The sequence below is a fragment of the Crocodylus porosus genome, unplaced genomic scaffold (genome assembly GCF_001723895.1).
Source record: "Crocodylus porosus isolate Cpor-Errol unplaced genomic scaffold, CroPor_comp1, whole genome shotgun sequence".
NCBI classification, from domain to species: domain Eukaryota; kingdom Metazoa; phylum Chordata; order Crocodylia; family Crocodylidae; genus Crocodylus; species Crocodylus porosus.
This window is the reverse complement of record NW_017728940.1, coordinates 2,051,621-2,068,399: the sequence shown is the minus strand read 5'-3', so window position 1 is coordinate 2,068,399 and position 16,779 is coordinate 2,051,621. Positions and strand designations below refer to the sequence as shown.

At 50.6% G+C, this 16,779-nt stretch overlaps 1 protein-coding gene and 1 long non-coding RNA gene across 7 annotated transcripts in view; both read left to right on the top strand.

Moving 5' to 3' along the window:
• PHACTR4 (phosphatase and actin regulator 4) overlaps positions 1-11,532 on the top strand; it is a 68,543-nt gene extending 57,011 nt beyond the window's left edge. For all 6 annotated transcript variants that reach the window (XM_019547944.1, XM_019547940.1, XM_019547942.1 and 3 more), the window contains 8 exons: positions 2,295-2,871; positions 3,715-3,941; positions 4,460-4,616; positions 5,630-5,685; positions 7,078-7,139; positions 7,982-8,119; positions 8,541-8,617; positions 9,710-11,532. In XM_019547944.1, coding sequence (XP_019403489.1) covers positions 2,295-2,871; positions 3,715-3,941; positions 4,460-4,616; positions 5,630-5,685; positions 7,078-7,139; positions 7,982-8,119; positions 8,541-8,617; positions 9,710-9,725 — 1,310 coding nt within the window. In that variant the 3' untranslated portion in view covers positions 9,726-11,532. The remainder of the gene's footprint in view (positions 1-2,294; positions 2,872-3,714; positions 3,942-4,459; positions 4,617-5,629; positions 5,686-7,077; positions 7,140-7,981; positions 8,120-8,540; positions 8,618-9,709) is intronic.
• Positions 11,533-13,856: 2,324 nt separating this feature from the next.
• Positions 13,857-16,779, top strand: part of LOC109318604 — a 5,327-nt gene continuing 2,404 nt past the window's right edge. Inside the window, exon 1 of the long non-coding RNA XR_002103287.1 lies at positions 13,857-14,227. This is a non-coding gene — a long non-coding RNA (uncharacterized LOC109318604). The remainder of the gene's footprint in view (positions 14,228-16,779) is intronic.

Here is a 16,779-nt window from a genome sequence, read left to right as displayed (position 1 = left end):
AGCCTTGAGGGACCCCACTGGTCACAGGGCACCACGATGAGTGACTGCCATCAATCACAACCCTCTGGGTCCGACCACGGAGCCAGTTTCCCAGCCAGTGGATCGTGGTGGAGCCAAGGCCACAACTGGCCAGTTTGGCCAAGAGGTGATCATGGGATACCAGAGGCTGCTATCTGCTAGATAACCCTGTTAGTCCAGCCATTGCTGTCGTGCACGCAACGAAATACTTTCTTGCTTATTTAAGCATCTCGTGCACAGCATGGAAGGTGTTTGAAATGCGCCAGCGCTGATTGCAAACAGCACTGAAAAAATGTAAGTGAAGATAGCAAGCGGTCCAAGGTCCCTTTACGCATACGTGCGCGTGCACACACGCCGGGATTCAGCGGGTGTGGAAGGGAAGCAGAGTGGGAGAGTTTGCACCTGTTTTGTTTGTGTGGTGGAGATGCACATCCAGCACAGATTTCACAATCCTGGCTACAGAGGGGGGCACGTCTGCACGCTCAGCTGCGTGTGTGAACTTATGTGCTAATACACTCGAATCTTGAGCTGCTAGTCTGCGCTAAAGCCCGTTCTGTTGCATCTTCACTTGTCTTATCCACGCTAGCTGGGTGGGTAGGCTGGCTCACACTGTATTCATACCTTCAGTTCGCCTTGGAGCATTTCAGCACTCAACAAGCCTCCGGCTCCTGATGCAAGTATTGAAAAATGGGCTGGGTGCAGTGTGATTAGGCGTTATCAGAACTGCATCATTTCAGCTCAGTGATCAGATGGAAGTGACTTGCTTGGATCGCGTAGGAAGGGTTGGAAATATTGAACAGGATAGTAAGGGTGTGACGAGAGCATTGATCTGAACGATGCCAAGGAAGGTACCGCCTGAAGATCAAGAAGTGCTGAGATCTATTAGACTGCAGAGGAGTCTCCTGCAGGAACGGGTGAAAGTCCCATTAATTGGGCTATGAGAAATGAGAACAGAAAGCGTCGGAACGGAGGGTTCTGGTTCTGCACTGGAAGTCTAATCGGTCTCTGTATCTTGGACTTCGGTGATGCTGGTGTCTAAAATTCTTTGGGTAAATCCGGTATCTTTTATTAGACCAACTCGAAGAGTTGGAAAACTTCTTCTTTGCAAGCTTTCGGGTACAAAGACCCTTCATCGGGCTGAGGAAGCATTGCACTTAGACCGACACGGCTACAACCTGTACCCACCTAGCAGCACGGGCTTGGGAACGGCTTTCCTGCATGGAGCTGGTGCTTCGCCTCCAGCTGTTCACGATGTCAGGAGGGCAGTCGGTGCTGGTCTGACTTGCAGGGCCCTCAGCAGAGCTCATGCTTGGTGCGGCATTGACAGAACTCGTTGGCTTTGGAAAGGAGGCAGAGTAAATTAAAAGGATGTTTTAAATTGGGGGTGCTCGGCTCATCTAGACGCCGCCCTGCCCTGGTTAAGGGAGGTGCTGGTAACATCCGCTGTAAATCCAGCGGTTAGTGCAGCTTGACTTCTTCAGGCCTGATCCTGTGTGGCTTTTTAATACCTGCTGAAGTCTGTGAGCTGAGGGCAAGCAGCACCTCGCAGGGCTCGGGCTGTCATCAGCAAGAGGAAAGTCTAGAAATGCTAAACATCCAAAAAATGCGTCCACCTCTCCGCAGGCCTTTCTAGACGGACGCTTACTCCTGCTCCTTGCTCCTGTCCTACCTGTGGAGGACGTGTTGATACGGGTGGGGAGGGACCGCTGCGATAAACCAGGGGAACTTGAATTGGACCTTTCCGAGCAGATTGGTAACTTCTCCATCATGAGAACCTGCTCCTTTTGTATTTATTTTGTATGTACTAAAAAACCCAGTGCAGCAAGAGTCCCGCGTCCTTTCAAACGCTGGGTGAAGATGGAGGGACGTACTGTTGCGGGGCTTCACGGTTTGGGGAGTCGCTGCTTGGCGTTCTGCGCTCGCTCTTTGGCTCTCGTCCCCTGATCGCTTCAGTCCTTTTGCCCCGTCAAAATGCAGGGGCTTATAGTTGAAGGCGTTTCTGCAGAGCAGGCCCTGCGGGGTTCATGGGTTCGGTCCGCGCTGCCGGGTGAGTTGCACGAGGCGGCTGTGTAAGCTCCACATCAGGAGCTGGCCCCTCGCACGGCACGGGGCAGGGTGGGCGCGCTCAGGCTGACCCTCTGAGTGCACGCGGAGAAGCGGGGCCTGCCTTTGCCCGGGGGCTCTCGGGTGCTTTCTGATGCTCAAGCAGCCTCCGTGCAAGGGAGGGGGGCTCTGTGTAAAGCCCCAGTAAACCGTGGGTTTCTCTCCTTTCCCAGCGGAGCTGTCTCAAGCCATGAGCAGCGGTACAGTCCTCTTGAAGCCTTCCCCGCCTTTGCCGCCCAAGAGAGGCCTCCCGCCCCCCGCGTCCTCCGAGCCGATGGCTGCACTGAAACCACCCAGCGACAGGATCGCCACCGCTAATCGCCCCGTGTCGATCCCAGTGCACGTGGCCCCGTCTCACCCGCCGCCCTCGCCTTCGCCGCCGTTGCCTACTCACATACCTCCTGAGCCTCCCCGCCTGCCCCTGCCCGCGTCCAGCCCCGCAGCCGAGCCCCCGCTCTCCCTGGAAGTGCCCAAGGAGACCTCTCTGCAAGACGATCTCAGGTTACTGGAAGTGTCCAGGAGGACGCCGGAGCAAGGGTTCAGGGAACCGTACGTGCCTGCGCGGGTGTCCCAGGTCCCCCTGCACATCCGGATCCAGCAGGCTCTGGCAAGCCCCCTGCCCGCTACCCCGCCCGCCGAGGGATCGCACAGGGCTCACTCGCTGCTCTTCGAGAACGACAGCTCCAGTGAAGACAACGGCACCCTGGGCCGGACCAGGTCGCTGCCGGTCACCATCGAGATGCTGAAAGTGTGAGTACCGACTTTGTGCGTGCAGATGCGTGGCAGTGCCGTCACCTTTGCGGGCAGGGGGTGGAGAGCCAGGCGTGCGGTAGTGTGCAGCGGGATGTTCTGATGCCCTGTTGTCTGCTCCCTGGGGGGGTAAGCCCTCTCATTTTGGAAAGAGCCCTGGGACCTTTGTGTTCAGGGAGCATGCCTCTGATGGCACTAAAGCCAAAAGAAATCGTGGCTCTTGCACATGCCCGCTCTGTTGGTGATGGCCTGGGGAGGGGAGGACTGCCGGGCAGTAGGTTGGTAGAAGGGTTGGGGGACTCTGGCAGCATGTCTGACCCTGGAAGCCCTGTGGGGGTTGGAGGACAATACTCCCCTTCTGCACAGGTGCTAGTGGAGAGAAAAGTCATTCAGATCCAACGAGGTAGGGCTGGAGGAGCGATGATAGCATGGAGGCAGACAGCTCCCTGCCTTATCCTGCGTCTTCCAGCTGTCCTGGGCAAGCCAGAAGCATCCAAGGAAGGGTGGTGGGCTCCTGCATGCTCTTGGGTGCCTTTGAAAATCCCACGTTCAATCTCTGCGCCTCAGTTTAAGCTTTTATTGACCGAGTGTTTGACAGCAGCTGCATGAGTGCTGCTGTTGAAGAACAAGGGGGTGTGAAACCTGTTCATAGCTCAGCAAGACCTTGCAGAATTGTGGGGTAAGATGGGGGCTTGAGGAAGACCCCTGTGTGCTACAAGGAAATCTTTTAAACTGTGGGCCTGTTTAGTTTTAGTTGCCGTTGTCAGGGATTGGCATGTTCTCCGGCTCCAGAAAACTGTGCTTGTATGAAATGCTTAAGAGAAATAACATGTGTTTTGTTAGTCCAGACGAGGAGGGGGAGGAGGAAGAGGACCCGGAGGATGAACGGCGTCCAGCTCCTCGCGTGTACATCGGAGAGGCGCCGTTGGTCACAATTATTCCTAAGCTTGTGCCGCAGCCCCTGCAGGAGGAAGAGGAGATGGAGGAGGGCATGAGCGATTCGGACTCGGAAGGACCCATCCTGTATAAGGACGAGGAGGAGGATGAAGAGGAAGATGAGAGCCTCAAGAGTAAGGTTTTTTGCTTTGCAGCTGCTTCTCTCCTCGTGCACACACATGCACATGCATGACTGCACTTGGCCGTGTCGCGGGCCAGTGACAGAGCTAGTCGGTACAGCCTCCCGAGGTGTCATCCTCTGGCTTTGGGACAAGTTGTGCATCCACCTCCTTCCCTTTCTTTCCCACTCAAATGCAGTGCTGAGCAACTGAGCCACCTCCCTAAGGGGACACACTTGCTCTCCAGCAGCAAATGGCCCAAATGATTGACTGCACGTGTCTAGTGCCAGCTCCAGAGAGACGACACCAGGTTAACAGGCATCAGGGTTCAATCCTGTGTAGGTTGCACAGTGTAAATGGGGTGTATGGTCCCCACACCCCGCAGTAAGCATCTGACCCTACCTGCTTGGCTGTGAAATAGCCCCCTGGTACTTGCAGAGCTGTGAGCCAGGCTCTGGATCTTGCTGCTCATTCCTAGCTTGGATGCACAGCGATTGCTACTTGAGTAAGGTCCCTTCTCTCCTCTCCCAAAGGCACGCTAGCCAGCAAGGTGAAGAGAAAAGACACGCTGGCCATGAAGCTGGGGAGCATGGCTACCCAGCAGGAGCAGGAGGCAAAAAACAGCTTCCCACGTAAGAGCAAGGAGGAATGGAACGAAATTCGGCACCAGATTGGAACGACGCTAATCAGGTACGGCGGCCGCGGGCTGGCGTTTCTTGTGAGTCTTTGGCATAACCAGTAGTGAAATGAGAAGCACGCGTCTGATCTGATCAGACCGTGCTGGATTAAGGCATCCAGGTGGTAGGAAAAGGAAGCTTTTTCTTCTCTTTTGGATTTGGGATCCTAGGGGCCCAACTCTCTCTTTTTTTTTTTTTTTTTCTCCCTTGGAAGAGGGTACCCATTTGAAGTAGAGGCAGCTCCTCCTATCCCAATAGCCACCCATCAGACTCCTCTACCGGCACTTTCCAGTCCTAGAGAGTGAGAAGAACTGTCCCAGGGTGCTTTTGAATGCTGATATGAACCGCTCAGGCTGCCTGCCACTTGCACTTGTCTTCTCACTTGCTGCACTTTGCTGGGTGAGGCTCCTGGATGAGCCTGATGCTGGAGTTAGTTCCCCCTCCTCAAATGCACCCAAGGGCTGAAGCTGGCAGAGTGAAAGTGGAGTTCATCGGGGCTTGCCCTGTGAGGGGTACATCCAGGAGCATTGTTGGGCCTGGCCAGATCCTCTCACATCCTCTTTAGGTCCCCTGGCAGGGACGTTTTGTCATGTGAGACTCAAGGAAGAGAACTGCCTTACCACAGCACATAGCAGTCCAGCCTCCTGACTGCAGCCAGCTCTGCCTCCTCGTCCTGCTCCTCTTCGCTCACAGGCACGGAGGGATAGCAGGCAGAGAGCATAGAGACAAGCACAGGCTGCCTTGTCTGAAACGTCAGCAGTGCACACTCAGTCCAACACACTAACTGCGCTGTCCCAGAGAGCTGCCCTCACCCCGCGTGAAGGGTGTAAGTGGGGAGCTGTGCTGGTGAGTGGGGGCACGCTACGAAATGCAGGGCACTTGAGCGGTAGTGGTAAGTGGAGAAAGGAGAGCAGGGAGGCTGAAGTGACTGCGTTTCCTGAGGATGTTTGCATCGTGTCATACGGGCTATGACTGGGCAGCGCTCATGATGGGCTCTTTTTTTCTTTTTTGCTTCCTCTCGCTTAGGCGGCTAAGTCAGAGACCGACAGCTGAAGAGCTGGAGCAAAGGAACATACTTCAGCGTGAGTAACACTTCTGTGTAGCTCCCTAGGAAGTGATGTACTGGGAATCGATCGGTTCAAGTTCTGTGCTGGGGGCTCTAGTGACAAGGTGGACTTTGCTTTGCTTACATCAGTGCATGAAAACGCATCCATTAGATCACCCAGGTACACTGTCACCAGTCAGAAGTGGGCTGAGTTGTGCATTATGAATGGGGACCCACAAGATCCAATGTCCCGTAGCAAAAGCCTTGCTTTTGCTTAGGGGCAAGGGGTGGTTGCAAGTGGTTGGGGGCAAGGGGGCAGGCTGTGGGGGCATTCAGCTAGGACTTGGGGCCCTTGTAAACTGAGCCAAGGCAAATCCGTATCCCTTCTGCAAACTCCTCATCCAAAATTGTCCAAGGAAACAGCGTCAGCACTTGGGTATAGCTGAGAGGAGGCTCCTCAGAACTTGCACGCGAGGGATTGGGTTAAATGAAAAGCATCAAATCTTTGACTCCTTTTCTAAAGAAACAGGTATTTTGGGGTGTAAACCAGTATCCACGGTCTAGGCCTTGCAGCATTGTGATCCTAAGCCCACTGTGGTCCATCTGCTTCTGTCCAGGGTGAATGGAACGGTAAAAGCCGAGAGCAAAAACACTGTAAAGAGGAGCAAGATATGTAAAAATTAACTTTATAAAAGGAAAATGGCAGGAGAAGTGACTTGAAGGGAAATTCCCTTGTCCTGGCGACTTTTTCTTTAAAGACGTTGTAGGAGGCAATTTAAAAAATGCCCAAGTTTTAAAGTGTCCTCCATATTTAGCAGTCTTAAGTCATATGGATGCTTTTAAAGACTGTCAAAAACCTGAGAGATGCGGTTTAGCTAGTAAAGTATCCTGAGATATGCCCCATTTCGTCACTCTATCAGTGATTCTGATTGAATAAGGAGGTCTGGATTGGACCATTAGCTGTATGTAGGCTTATTGGGGTAAATATAGGATACAAGAATAGTGTACTATTATGAAAGCTATATACAAGCTAGTGCGCTATTCTTGTATATAGCTTGTATTCTTGTATAGCTTTCATACCAGTACGCTATTCTTGCATATAGCTTGTATATGATATGAAAACTAAGGGCATGGACAGGGAAGTGAGGCCACTTGGTTGTGAATGGTCAGTAGATGCTTGCTTAGCAGTGTTGTTTAGTCTGTTCCTACCCCATGAGAACTTAACCATCTTTCATTCTGGGATAAGCTGTCCTGGTTTAACATCCACTGATCGCAGGATACGAGCAGACAGATGAGTTACAGCAGATTGAGCGCAGCTGTGAGAAATGTTTGTCCGCACCTTAATTTTCTGTGCTCAGGTCTTGAAAGCACTTTAACAAAATAGCAGCATAGCTGTTGCTTAAAGAGAACTTGTCTTTTCCCTTGCCAGAGAAAAATGAGGCTGACCGTCAAGCTGAGAAGCGAGAGATAAAACGCCGGCTCACCAGAAAGGTACTGCCGCGCTCCATGCTGTGTTCTCCATCTGTCCGAGCTGCTGCAGATGGTGGCGGCATTAAGCATCTCATTGGTACCTGGGTGGGTGGAGAAGTCATGGGGCTGCTGTGTTGCCCGGATGCCCCCTGGCAGTAACAAGTTTGGAAGTTGTCGGGTCGGTCCAGGGATTCACACTGTAGTATCTGTTGACTGGAGCTGCAGCTGTATTTAGCTATCGTCGTCCATGGACATCAGAACAAAGCAACCCTGTTTTATATTTGGGTGCCTTAAATACGGATTTAGGAGCCTAACTTCCTGCAGCTGGGTTTTAAATTTGTGCCCCTTAAAAGCCACAGGCTGGAACTAAATGGAGAGGTCGTCTCTGATTCAAATGCTTGCCTCTCCTGTGTATAAATGAAATTAAATATTCAATTGGGGGGGGATACGCTATGCTCACTGCCTTGCATGTGGCTGGGAGGAAATCTCCTGCAGGAGATGTGTTATGGGTCTTGTATATGTGTTGCCATTCTCTGGAAGAGCGAGCAGGGCTCTTCTGTATAAGAATGAACTTTTGCTTTTCACGGATAGTTGGCTCCCTACAGCTGCAGGGGGAGAGCATTGCTGTGCTGAGGTCTGTCCAGCCTTGTAGCTCACTTGAAATGCCATCCTAGCACACAGGGCTTGTTAAATTACCAGTAGACTTGCTTGACTGATGGGGTAATTAGCAGTCCTTGTGTGGGGGGTGCTTTTTGTGTTCGATTGCATCCACACCTGGTTTAGTGATGTCCTTTGGTAGAAAGGATGAAATGCGGGGGCACAGTTGAGATGCATGCTGCTAACTTGCTTTCTGTTCTCTTCAGCTTAGTCAGAGGCCCACGGTGGCTGAACTGCAAGCCAGGAAGATCCTGAGGTTTAATGAATATGTAGAAGTGACGGATGCTCAGGACTACGACCGGCGAGCAGATAAACCGTGGACCAAACTAACACCTGCTGACAAGGTAATGGAGGGGGGAGGGTCCTTTTCTCAGCCCTTGGAGTCCTGGATTAAGGGAAGTGAGCAAAGTCAGTGTGCTGCTGCTCTGCTTTCTCCACCTCTTCCAGCCCACCAGTGTGCTCCCAACCTGCTTAAGTACTACCTCACTCAGCTGCCCACTCCCATCGCACTGCCAGCTTCCTGCACCCTGCCAACTTCTCTCCCTCTACAAGGCCCATGTACGAATTCCCTCTTCCCCCAAGGCACTGTGCTCAGTCCTGCCTGTTTCAAAAGCAAGGGGACTCTTCATTTAGCCATTAATTGGTTACCAGCACAGTGTGGGATTGGCCATCCTAGACCCATTTTAACAGCCTGAAATTGGGGAAGGGGAGCGGGGAGAAGCACGGTCGAGGGGAGCTGAAAGTAATTTCTCTCCGGTAATGCAGGCTGCCATTCGCAAGGAGCTGAACGAGTTTAAAAGCTCCGAGATGGAGGTCCACGAAGAAAGCAAACAGTTCACCCGGTGAGTTCGATGTGTCTTCTTGCAGGCCTCTGCTGCTGCTGATCATCTTCACGATGTACTGGGATGTGCGATAACAAAGCTGAGGTGCAATGCTAAGCAACGAGCTTGCAAGTCATCAGAGAAATGATCAAATGTGGCTTTTTCAACTGTTTCTTTACTTCCTGCTTTGAGGGGGAGGGAGTTTTGGGGGCTGGACCTACCGGTCAATGATATGGTTCAGAGGACTTGGTAATGGGATGTTGTGCAGTTTACCTTTAGACTTGTGGGCTTCTACCACGGTGTCATTGAGAGCGAGCAAAAGCTAGTAGGTGCTAGCAGGTCAGGAGAAAGTATGGCCTGGTGTAGGGGGGGCACAAATTAGCCCTGCATCCTCCTTGAGTGCCACTCTGATCCCCTGCCCCTGCCCAAACGGCCACTCTGCTTTCTGCTCCCCACCCTGCACTCCCTGCCTGATCCACTGCTCTGCTTTCTGCTCCTTTCTCTGTTTGCCATGTCCTCTCTCTGCTCTGCCACATGCCACGCACAGGGGCATGCCTGCCACAGTTTGGCCACTGCTGATCTACTGAATAAAGCACTGCAACGCAGGAGGCCTGGGTTTAGCCAGCAGGTCAGTAGCAGAGCTGAGAACAAAACATGGATGAGCCCTTCTGTGCCTCCATTTGCTCATCTATAAAATGGGCATCATGATTCTTCACTTTGTGAAGCGCTGTGAGACCTCCTGATGAAAAGCACAGGGCGAGGTGGCATTGGGGAAGGGCAGCGGTGGTTTTTCAACAGATGCACACATCACAAAACCCCTTTGCAGTTCCCATTTATACATTGTCTCTCCCAAATGGTCATGGAGCCTGAGCAGCAGTCTTGGCTGCAGTCCTGCAAGGTTGGGATTGGGACAAAGATCACCTTGGCAGGGCAGGAGTCTCAGTCCCTGCTGGGGTGGGCTAGAGGTCTTGCGAAGTCATTCACAGCGTGATGCGATTTCACATGCCAGACAGACAGTCCTAGCCATTCAGCAGCATCCCTGTTGTGTGTGTCATTGTGGTCCCATCCCCCCAAATCCAGGTGTGACACCTCCCGTTTCCTCTTCCTTTCCAGGTACCACCGGCCATAATCCTTGGAAAGAGAGAGAGGAGTTTAAGTGCTTGCTATTCCCAACTCCTGAGCAATACAGTGAGGGTGCAACCTTGAGGCTCATTCAAGATTTGCCTTCAGGAAGAAAAAAAAAAAAAAAATCCCGAAAAGGGTTCTAGCCCAGCTGGGGCGGAAGGGCATCCTGTCTGAATGTAGCATTTCACTGGAACAAATGCATCTCAAGTGCCATCAGGCCAGAACTGAACACTATACCTCGCACGATACAGCAATACTCAATACTCCCCTTCTCATCCTGACGTCCTAGCTCACCTTCCAGGGGACCACAGCAGCATTTGAATGAGCAAGGCCTGCTCCCGGCCCCCAGCTCCCTTCACTGCTCAAAACGGACCACGTTCTCTGCTGTAAATAGTCCTTATGAACTAGCTGGAACATTTTTTTTTTTCCTTTTCCCTTTTGGAAAATGGAGGGGGGAAAACATATCGTATGCTCTGATGCTCAAGAGCTGATGCATGCAGAGCTGGTGAGCTGGGAAGCATGTGTGTATATTAGCTGTGTACAAAGGAAACCTTTAAAAAAATGCTGACCTGGCAGGAAACTGACACGTGACTCTATTATTCTGGGGGTTTGCTTGCATCTCTTTAATGTACCTACTACTCTGAATCACTACTGACCAATGGTATGTTGTCTGGGAAGGGAATTGTACAGACCTTAATAACACACATGCTGCATCCTTAAAACGTCATGTTTATTTGACCAAACCTGTCGCCCTCCCCTCAAACTTGCTCCTACGTTGACAGAACCGGTCTCGAGACGATGAGGTTTGGATAACAGGAACTGCAGAACCAGGAAATGACTGTTGCCTTTTAAAAGTTTTTGCTTTTAATTTGAGGAAGCTGTGGTGTGTGATGCTCTTTGACTGCAGCATTCTCTTTCTGTCTCTAAAATCAGGGTGAAACTTTGCCTTTGCCTAATCTCACAGCAAAACCTACTGGAAGTTTTGAGAATTTCACTGTGGTGGGGGGGAGGACATTCAAAAAGTGACCTTAAAACAGTCCGTCTTTCTCTCTGAAGAGTGTTTATCAGTTTTTTGGGGGTTTTTTTTCTTTTTTTTTTAACTGAATGTGTTTTTAAATGCTGGCATAAGCCATGGCTGTGGTGGTGTGTGCTGCACAGCACTTGTCCTTTGAGTATAAAATGTCACTTGGGATGAGGGGAAGATGGAGGGAGACGGTCATGAAGAATCAGGGGGTTGGGAGTTCATGGGGGCGGTCATTCTGCATCGTTTGATCACGGACTGGTCTGGTTTGTTGCTTGTTCACTCTGTCTTGGTTGTAGCCTGTGCCGGTTAGCAGTCGGCGCTAGCTTGCATGAGGTCTGTGCTCACTGCAACCTATATATGCCTGCCTAGTGTTAGAGGCCTTTTCACACTCAGTACTGCCCTTGCTTCCACAATGTGCCAAGTATCTGCTAGGCCAGGCTCTGGCATCCTGTCCTCTGGGGTGTAACAGTGTACCTTCATCTGCCTTCACACCACAGAGCATGGGTCATGATTTGTTTCATCTCAGTCACTCGAGAGCAAGGGTTCACTGAGGATACCTACTCCTTTCTTCAGGGTTCACTCATCCCCGCCTCCAACCAGTGGTTCACAAGCAAAAGGCAGAGAGTGATGTTCCCTTTTATAGAAGACGAGATGAAGCTGGTGCATCGTACTTCTGTACGGCTTCCCTGATGTATAGAATGTGTCGGACTGAATCATTGCATTGTATATCTGTCTTCCTGTCAACAAATTTTAATAATTAAATAAAAGTATTTTAGGATTTTTTTAAAGGAAACTAGCTTGATGTTTGATGTTAACAGGGAGAGGGGAGACGCGTGTTGAAATGCGGTCTCTTTGGGACCACTTCACATTTCAGCAATGGCAACTTAGCTTCGTCCACTCTCTAGATGGACTGATCTTAAGACTTAAGATAACTTAAGTCCAGTAGATTAAGCTCAATTTCATTCTTGCAGGCCTTTCAGATTCTTCTTTCGTGTGGCCGATTTGGAGCATCAATTCTAAGTCTAGTTTAAAGTTAGTTAATCAGTCTAATGCTCTTGAGGAAAGGGAATGCATCTCTGCAATGTCACTGTCAAATTTGTTTAGAGGGCAAAGTGTTACGTGGTTCATAGTTTGATCAGGACTGCCACATTTTGCAGAACTCCTAATACACCATTTGTGCATCAAGTGACCGCAGCAGCTGTCTGGTTTGATCTGATTTGGTCTTTCAGATAACAGCATGGCCCAGGTCCTCCCTGCCTTCGCTGGACACTGAAAACCCTTGGAAAATGCTGTGCCAGGTGTCTTTGGCCAGGGCTTTCTGAGGATCCAACTTTGTCCCTGTAGGCTTCAGTCAACCCTTTCCAGTTTTATTGGCAAAACTCACCTGTTGTCAGTGCAGTCCTGAGAGGGCTCAAGTCTGAGTCAGGCTGACAGTGCTGAATGCTTGCCAGGAAAAATTAAACCAGTATTGTGCTAGCAAAGGAACAGGAACCAGTGCTGCAGTGATGCACTGTGACCTTGAACTCCGCTGCTGATGGCTGCATCCACTGCAAACCTGCTACCTACCATTTGAAAATCCCCAGGATGCGATGGAAATGCTGCATCTCTGGTCCTAAGGCTCTGGATGCTGCCGTCCTCCTGCTCCAGTGAGGCCTTGAATTCCAGAGTATTATGCTTGGGAAGATCTGATGAAAGAAATGTTACTGGCACATCTCAGAGCTGGGAGCGTAGAGCAGATGGTGGGAGATGGGATTTGGATGCGATTTAACTGGACAGCCAGAGGGATAGGGGCCATTCTGGCTTTCCCTCAAAAAACAAGAAGCTGTCCCCTGCAAATGGAGGCCACGGGGGTGCAAAGGACCTGTGCTTTGGGTGTGCGAGCAAGGGGTAGCGAACTGCATGGTGGGGGACAGAAAGAGCCTTGCTCTGCCAATCCAACAGCAGGCAGGCAGGTGATGACACTGATTTGCAGTGAACAGGCTGCTCCCAGGATGCATCAAAATTAATTAGGAAAAAAAAAAAGTAAAAAAAGAAAAAAGCAATTGATTTACTGAATGACTGACACTTAAAACAAGGATGCATTAAAAATATTTTTAAAGAAATCCTTTGCAAATTTAAAAAAAAAAGTTAAAGATAACTTAAAGAAACATTTTTAAAGAAATTTTTTTGCAAAAATCTTGGTCTAATAAAATATCTCCACTACGAGTCTTGATTGCTTCAACAAGACATCTTAGCAGCAGTGCCCCTTGGCGCCTGCCCTTGCAGACCGCCGCCAGCAGGGGCTGCTGCGGCGCCAGCCGGGAGAACGACACCACCTCCCTCTGTTAACCTTTGTAGTGTGCATGCGCTCTAAACGCACCGCCTTGAAGAACTACGCATGCGCTTCTCGTGTCTCCCTATTGCGCATGTGCATAACCAGACGCCGCGATATCTTGCAATGGAGCTACAGCGCATGCGCCAGCGCTTGGCCTTTTTTTTTTCCCCCGTCGTGCTTTGCGCAGTATAAATTCGCCCTTCCCGGCGGTCTCGGTCTTTTCTGCTGTGGCGGTGGGTGAGTGAACAGTGTGGCTCTACGGCGGGGGTAGCGGGCTGCAGGCCTCACTGAGGCTGAGAAAAGGAAGGGGGTGGAGGGACGGTGCCCTACGAGGCTCACGATACCTCGGCCTTTGCGCGCGGAATAAGGAAGCTCGCAGGGGTCAGTTGGAGCGCAGCGACGGTGGCCTAGCTGGACCATCCGCAGCGCTTCGTGGGCCAAGTAGGTCTATAGGTCCCCATCGGAACCTTGAAGGCAGGGGCCAGGCTGCTGGGGGGAGGGGCAGTTGCATCTTATGCACGTGATCGAGTTGGTCTACAAGGTTTTGCAAGTGGCAGCTGAGCAGTGCCTGCTGTTGGCAGCCTGTGCAGCTCAGGCTTAGTCAGTCTGCAAGGTGCAACCCTAACTCGCCTAGCCGTCGTCCCCCTTGAATGCATGCTGCTCCCTTAGAGACGTGTCTCACCTTGGTTTGCACCCGGTGTCAGCTCCAGGTCATGCACGGCACTCCCTCCACGCATGAACGGCCTTACTAGGCGTGCAGCAGGGATCTGGTGTGCATCTGGTGTTATTCCTAACAACTTGCTGTCCAACGTGGACATCCGGAGAGGTTGCTCTCTCTCGGCTCTGTCCGTGTGGCGTACGGGAGCGTAGGCCTTCGGGCTCCGTGACGTATAGTCCCCTTCCACGACGTTGGAGAACAGGCCGGGCCTCTGGTCTGCAGCCTGCATATTCCTATGGCTTCTCTGAGTCCTTGGACCATGACAGAGGAGACAAACCATGCAGGAAACAGCACATCCAGTCAAACAGTGTTTGAGTAGTACTGTTATATGAAGCTATGGCAAACTGCTAATTCAGGTAGAGTAGCCATTGTTTCACTAAGCTAACATGCTTTTTTTTTTTTTTGCCTCTCATGTCAGCAGTTTGCAGATGGTGCCACTCTACGCACAAAGTAAGTATTTGTGTTATTTTGTAGGTTCTTTGCAAATGTATTCTTCCAGGCTGTAATGCTTGTGTGATGGGGCTGGAGCTGTGAAACCAGTGCACTTCATATGCGGCTCTCAAGGCCAGTGCCCGGTTTATCTGACATTCCTGGTTTCATGTGTTGTGTGGTACGTGACACATGCATGCATTGGATTGAGGTTACTGGGCCACTGACATTGTGAGCTACTGGTTTGTATCTGGGAGGTGAATGTGGGGGGGGGCAGGGTAGGGAATAGCCTGTTGCAGTGCATTGAATTCGTTGTCCAACGTGGACATCCGGAGAGGTTGCTCTCTTTCGGCTCTGTCCGTGTGGCGTACGGGAGCGTAGGCCTTTGGGCTCCATGACGTATAGTCCCCTTCCACGACGTTGGAGAACAGGCCGGGCCTCTGGTCTGCAGCCTGCATATTCCTATGGCTTCTCTGAGTCCTTGGACCATGACAGAGGAGACAAACCATGCAGGCAACAAATGTCCCTGAAACGGCGGTGCTTGATGCCAGGGAGCATTGAAGGGGCCGGATCGCTCCAGATGTTCCCTGTTCCCAGTGACGGGTGCTTTAAAGAGTGTATGAAAGGGTCACAAGGGTCTGACCCTCACTGCTCTGTTTATGTGTTTAGATTGGTTGTTGAAACCACTTCCTGATGGCGAGGGTGCTGTCCTGCTCTGGTATGCTGTCCAGCCTCGTGTGTCTGTTTTGATCTCACTTGCTCTAACCTGCTCTTTGTCCCATGTCAGCTGTGCAGATCTCAAAGTGAACGTTTGTGCCATTGGGTTCCTGTGAAGTGATTTCCCCGCTGGAGCCCTCGCCATGAACCCTGTGATCAGAGTCCAGCATATATCTACATCCACCTGTAAGAAAACTTTTGTCGCCTGGGATCCCTTTGTTGCAGTGTCATGCATTTGGAGGAGTGTGAAATTGGTGTCTTGAGTCAGTAAGCCTGTTTGAACACACGAACTATGATTTTAAAAGTATCCCAGTATTTATATGTTGCACACCCTGCACCTTTTTAGTGACTTTTTCCTCATTATATTGTTCTCTTAAAACAAAAATCCACTTTGGCTTGTACTAGACATGAGTTCTGGTTGATGTACATCACGCCCTCTCTATGTGCAGCCTGAGGATTGTTAAGGCAGATTTCTCTTGGGCTTGTACAGTCTGATTAGTTTTCCTGACATCATTGATTGCAATGTATACTATGTGTCAAATGGAAAAGTCCTCACTGAATTGAACTGAAGTGAAGTGTTTGAGCCATTGCACGCCTGCGTTTATTTAAATAGGTGGGTAGTGTTTTGGAGGCTGGCGTGTGCTTACTTTGTGTGTGGATTTAGCAGGGCACCGCCGCAGTTTATGGATAGGCTGTCTAACGCAGACATCCGGAGAGGTTGCTCTCGGCTCTGTCCGTGTGGCATACGGGAGTGTAGGCCTTCGGGCTCCATGACGTATAGTCCCCTTCCACAATGTTGGAGAACAAGCCGGGCCTCTGGTCTGCAGCCTGCATATTCCTATGGCTTCTCTGAGTCTTTGGACCATGACAGAGGAGACAAACCATGCAGGAAACAGCACATAGTCATGTAGCATCTTGTTGTATGGGTAGGGTTATTTATCCATATAACCCTACCTGCACACAATAAAAGATACTACATAATACAAGCTGTTATAGAAGGTTAATGCAGATGTTGCTGATACCTTTGGGGTATTCCTTTGGGATCTTGCTAATCTAACATGCTCTTTTCTTGTTTTGTTGCAACAGCTTTGCAGACTACTACTTTGCTGACAGAGTGAGTATTTGAACTGTTTTGTGGTTTCCAGTGTATCTGCAAATGGAGCCTTCCAGCCTGTAATGTGTATGTGGCTGTCCAAACTAACAAATCCCGCTATCTGGCTGGTATAGAAGGATCCCCCTATAGACCTTTTGGAGGAGCAGGGAGGTCTGTTGACTTTGGACTTGTCTCCTCTTAAATTCATACCCACTGATGTTTAAAGATTCCCTTCTTTGTTGTTGGGCCTGTGCAACTTGTCCCATGAGCTGTTTTATCTCATAAAAGGTTCCTTTTTGTTGCACAAGGTATGACTTCTAGTACACCTGCATCACCCTTTCTCGGTACTGATATCCGTGGTTCAATGAAAACAGTAGATTTCTTTGTGACTCTTAAAAGTCACTGCTGAATTTTCCTGACATTCCTGCTTTCATTGTGTGTTGCTTGGTGTATGATAAAACCATGTATTGGATTATAGTTATTGGGCCATTGACCTGATGAGCTAAGTTTGTATCGGGGAGGTTAATGCATGCTGGGAATGGCCTAATGCAATGCATTGAATTTGCTGTCCAACGTGGACATCCGGAGAGGTTGCTCTCTCTCGGCTCTGTCCGTGTGGCGTACGGGAGCGTAGGCCTTCGGGCTCCGTGACGTATAGTCCCCTTCCGCGACGTTGGAGAACAAGCCGGGCCTCTGGTCTGCAGCCTGCATATTCCTATGGCTTCTCTGAGTCCTTGGACCATGACAGAGGAGACAAACCATG